At 51.1% G+C, this 4,846-nt stretch overlaps 1 protein-coding gene and 1 non-coding gene across 2 annotated transcripts; both read left to right on the top strand.

Moving 5' to 3' along the window:
* The first annotated feature begins 280 nt into the window (after positions 1-280).
* On the top strand, positions 281-353 carry TRNAR-CCU (transfer RNA arginine (anticodon CCU)). Its single transcript has one exon. It is a non-coding gene; the product is annotated as a tRNA-Arg (tRNA).
* A 589-nt stretch (positions 354-942) lies between these two features.
* On the top strand, positions 943-4,846 carry FMC1 (formation of mitochondrial complex V assembly factor 1 homolog). The gene is made up of 2 exons (XM_049893257.1): positions 943-1,146; positions 4,553-4,846. Exons 1-2 carry the CDS (start codon positions 1,009-1,011, stop codon positions 4,754-4,756), a joined length of 342 nt encoding a protein of 113 aa, XP_049749214.1. The 5' UTR covers positions 943-1,008; the 3' UTR covers positions 4,757-4,846.

Here is a 4,846-nt window from a genome sequence, read left to right as displayed (position 1 = left end):
GCCCGCTTTTGCGCAGGCGCGGGGGTGGCGGCGCGGGCTAACCCGTACGCCAGCCGTGCGCGCGCCCGTCCTCCGTCCGGCTTCGGTGCGGCTTCTAGGAAAAAAGCTCCCGAAGCAGGAGCGCGGCTTCTGTTCTCTAGACTACGACTCCCAGCATGCCACGGCCCGCGCGTCGGTACGGCGTGCGGTTGCCGAGGATAGGTTACGGGGAATTGGAGGTGTGGATGACGTCGTAAAACAAAGATATTGAATACGTCGTTAGAGTACACAGTTGATAGAAGCCCCAGTGGCCTAATGGATAAGGCATTGGCCTCCTAAGCCAGGGATTGTGGGTTCGAGTCCCATCTGGGGTGCTTACGTTTTATTTATCTCAAAAATACTTTTTTGTTTCCATAGTAAAATATGCTGATTTCTTTATGGGCGAGTGTATGTGTGGTTTTACTAGCTGTTGGGCTGCGATTTGCCCGTATCAGAGCCTCCATTTCCTCCCTCTGAGCCGGAGGTGCTGTACGGTTGCGGGCAAGTTGGTCAATACACTGAACTTTTATTTCCCTTCTAAACCAAAAGCCCGTTGCCGTCGAGTCGATTCCGACCTATAGCGACCCTATACTTCCCTCCTAGAAATTATTAAAAAAAAAAAAAAAAAAACCTCCTGGACGTATTCCACACCAAACGCACACCCACTCCCACTGGGTCCGCTTTTCCTCCGGGCCTGCGGCCGGTGGGCTCAGGGCGTCGTAACGACGCAGTGACAGGAGGATCACCGCCCCCTCGCGGCGCTTCGGAGGACACTCGGCTTTCGTTTGCTTCTGTCTAGCTCGCTAGGGCGCCGCTCGGCGCTCAATTAATACGGCTTCGCAGGCTAGCGAAGGGGGACGTTCCACTGCTCTTCGGTCGATAGGGGGAGCCGGCAGCCGGGTCCGACCGGACCATTAAGCGGCCGGGCTGGGGGGGCATAGGGAGGGACGTGGGCGCCGCCGGTCGTCAGCCTCGGGGACGGCCGGGAACATGGCGGCGTTGGGGTCGCCAGCGCGCACGTGGCGGGGCCTTCTGCGGGAGCTGCGCTACCTGAGCGCAGCCACCGGCCGGCCCTATCGCGACACCGCGGCCTATCGGTACCTCGTGAAGGCTTTCCGTGCACATCGGGTACGGAAGCCCGGTGTCTCGGGGCCGGGGGAGAGGCGGGGTGGGCGGGGTCGGGCGCGGGGGCTGCTCGCCGGCTTCTCTGGGGCCGACCCTCCCTGCAGCCCGGGGTCCGACGCGGAATCGCCGAGGCCCGGCCGCGGGGCCAGGCCGCTCTGGGGACCAGGCTGCTCTGGGGACACGGTGGCCGTCCTCTGGGGTGGCGCCGCCCCCGAGCATTTCATTGGCTGGGCTTTTGCTCGTGCGGAGGGGAAAGCCGGGGCAAAGCGGAGCGGAGGGCACGGAGGGGGATGGAGAGAAAAGATGGCGGTAGCAGGCGTGCGGTGTCCCCAGACGCGAGGCCACGGCATCTCTTCGGGCTCGCGCTCGCCCTTCCCCGAGTGGAGGTGTTCTGAGCAGCAGTTTGGGGAGCAGGGACAACCAACTGGGAGGCTCTCGGAGAGCGAGAGCCGTGCTTTATCTGTGCCCTCTGCCCTACATAAAATGGTGCCTTTTACGGCTGTGAGGAGCCCTGGTGGCGCAGTGGTTAAGGCGCTCGGCTGCGAATGGCTGCTAACCGAAAGGTGGCGGATCGAATCCTCTCGGAGGTGACATGTACCCTATGGAGGCCACACGGCTTCCTAAAGATTTACAGCCTTGGAAACCCTGTGGGGCAGTTATACCCTGTCCTGTAGGGCCGCTAGGATTCGGAATCGACTCCACGGCAGTGGGTTAGGTTTTTGGGGGTTTTGTATAGCTGTACTAGAAACCTGTAATGAGGTCAGCTACGTTATTGTGCTATAGACATTAGCTGGGTACATGACGAGATTGAATTTTTACTTATGTAGCAGATTAAAGATGGGAGGCCATGCTTGAGAAGTTCCTTTGTGAAATCCACACTCCTTATCCCGTTAGACAAGACATGGAAGAATTCCCTTTTTCAAACGTGGCGACAGAGGCTCAAGGGACAGTAACCTGTACAAGGACATGTAGAAGAATAAGGAGCACTTTACCTGGCACCCAACTAACTGCTGCCTTTGGAGTTAGGGAACTGGCTTGCAGAGAAGCTTGGAGAGTCAGCATGGGCTTTAGGGTAGGGAAAGGAGAACCATCATCCTAACCATTGAACTTCTGAGAGCCATGGAAGTTAGAACGCAAAATCTTAGAATTAAAATTCAACTAATTTTTTTAAAGGTCATAATGTTTAAAAACGGGCTGTGCTAGGAACTTCGGCTAAAAAAAAAGTAAGATACACATGGGTCTCGTCTTTTAGGATGCTCACAGTACACCCGAACTTCGGCTAAAAAAAAAGTAAGATACACATGGGTCTCGTCTTTTAGGATGCTCACAGTACACCCGAGGATGCATACAAGAAACAATAAATTAGATCTAAGGGAGCAGCGTGCGATGCTCCCATAAAGAGGGAAGGCTTTTTTAAGGAAGGCATTCAGGAGAGAATTCATTAGGCTGGGGCCTGAAGGTCAAAGTAGAGTTCACAAGCTAATGGGGGTTGGGGAAGATGAGGATCCGGGTACAGAAGCTGCACAACTGAAACCCAGAGATGAGAACAACTGTTAGAATGTCTGGAGCTCAGGATGTGGTAGGTAAAGGAGAGGAAGATGAGGTAGGTAGTAGGAAGGAATTTAAGCTTTATCATGAGTGTAATGGGTGCCATTCTAAGATTTTTGAAGAGGTGACATGATTATAGTTGTACCCTATGGAGGCAATACTATTGACACTGAAAGAGGCTTGGCAATGACTCTGGAATTCCTTGGAAATATATCTGAAATTCATGCTAAAAATTCTAGAGACACTACGTTGTGGGAGGCATATGAGAATACAGGAACGGTTTCTATTTCCTTCTGACCAAGAGCTGACTCTACGCCTCTTTTCTCTATCCTTCCCTTAGGCAGAAGAGATTCCTTTAGGGTGGAGCCTCCCTTTTCTCCTTAGGGAAAAATGCAGTTTTTGGTTCCATTTGGTCTTGTTGGCCCTTCTCTCCTGACTTCTCAGGCACAGCCAAATCAAAAGCAGGATTCTCTTGTCCTACGCTCGCATAGAATTCCCATTTCAGATCCAACAGATCTTGGCTTATATAGTAGAAATGAATGTTACCCTTTGTCGATGCTTGATATTGGTGTTGATCTAATATTTTTAGTTACTGAAAAGGTATGTTTGATTAAATTAGATGAATTCTGCATCTGAGCAGTTAATGAGCGGTTCCACACGTGATCTGCAGATCTTAAGCTACATATTCTAGTTCTCAGATTCCAACCTACATGTTCAAATAGAGAAAGAAAGTAGTTCTCAGATTCCAACCTACGTGTTCAAATAGAGAAAGAAAGTAGTTCTCAGATTCCAACCTACGTGTTCAAATAGAGAAAGAAAGGTCAAAGGAAGATTATATCGGTAGTGGTGCCCAGGGATAATCCACACTTGGACAAGGCTCCTTAAGTCATTTGAGGCTATGCACACATCTCTGTCTCACCTACCCTCCCACTACCTCAGAACACAAAACTAGTCAAGGACCAAAACCAAACCCACTGTCTTCGAGATTCCAACTCATAGTAACTCTTGGACAAAGTAGAACTGCCCCATAGGGTTTCCAAGGCTATAGATCTTTAGGGAAGCGGACTGCCACATCTTTCTCCCACTAGCAGCTGGTGGGTTTGAACCTCTGACCTTTTGGTTAGCAGCCAAGCACTTTAACCATGGTGCCACCAGGACTCCCTTAAGTAAAGGGCACCCAGCTAAATTATTTAATCTGGAAATTAAGTATGCAGAAAAAACAAGGTTCGGAGTCCCTGGGGAAAATGGATATGAATTTTTTAGCCTTGTAAAGTCCTCAGAATCCAGACCTTTCATGTGGACAAGTAAACGTGAGAGCAAATGGAATTACGTAATAGGAATGTATGCATTTTATTTTTATATTTTATTTCCTTACTGTTACTGTTGAGGAGAAAGCTGTTATTTTTCAAACAAAATAAGTTTTTAATTTTCATTGCAACGAAGGGCATATGCCACACTAACCAAAGTCACGCAGATGTAAAATAATGCAGCCCTTTGTTTCTTTGAAGGGGAGAAAGTTCCATTTCTATTCCTTAGGCGACGTTAATGAGCAGTGACCTGGATATAGTTCCCGTCTCTGCCCCGATCCAGCCGCTGAGCCTCTCTGGGCTTGTTTCCTCATTTGTAAAATGAGGGAGTCGAAACCAGATGATTTCTTCCTATATTAAGACTCGGGGACACTGTATTCCATGAAACTCCTTATGCTTAGCTGGAGGTCAGCTTTCCTGCATACAGAGTGCCTCTCTGTGTGTGTCGGCACCCGCACACGCGCTGCATTTCCTGGGTGCGACTCCCTCTGAGCTGATGCTTGACTACGCCTTCCTCCGTGGAGCCGGACGTCTCTAACCTGCTGCTTCTCCAGGTCACCGGGGAGCAGTTGTGCAGAGCCCAACACGAGCTTCACTTCCAAGCCGCCGCCTACCTCTGCCTGCTGCGCAGTGTCCGGGAGCACGTGGCCCTGCACCGGGAATTTCACGGCCAGGGCGAGCGCTCCGTGGAGGAGTCCGCGGGCCTGGTGGGTCTCCAGCTGCCCCGGCAGCCTGGAGGGAAGGGCTGGGAGCCGTGAAAACGAGAGATGCCTCGGACCCTTCCTTCGCGGGAGAATTTAATCATTTCTATCAATATGTATTTGTCATTAAATGGTTTTAAAGTTTGA

The sequence above is a fragment of the Elephas maximus genome, chromosome 8 (genome assembly GCF_024166365.1).
Source record: "Elephas maximus indicus isolate mEleMax1 chromosome 8, mEleMax1 primary haplotype, whole genome shotgun sequence".
Taxonomy (NCBI): Eukaryota; Metazoa; Chordata; class Mammalia; order Proboscidea; family Elephantidae; genus Elephas; species Elephas maximus.
Note: the sequence above shows the minus strand (reverse complement) of the source record. Positions and strands in the feature narration are given on the sequence as shown.

Excerpts from the sequence above, each read along its gene's own strand:
- FMC1 (XM_049893257.1), top strand. The coding sequence starts at position 1,009 with ATGGCGGCGTTGGGGTCGCCAGCGCGCACGTGGCGGGGCCTTCTGCGG. Across the intron at positions 1,147-4,552 it reads AGGCTTTCCGTGCACATCGG|GTCACCGGGGAGCAGTTGTG; the intron begins GTACGGAAGCCC and ends CTGCTTCTCCAG.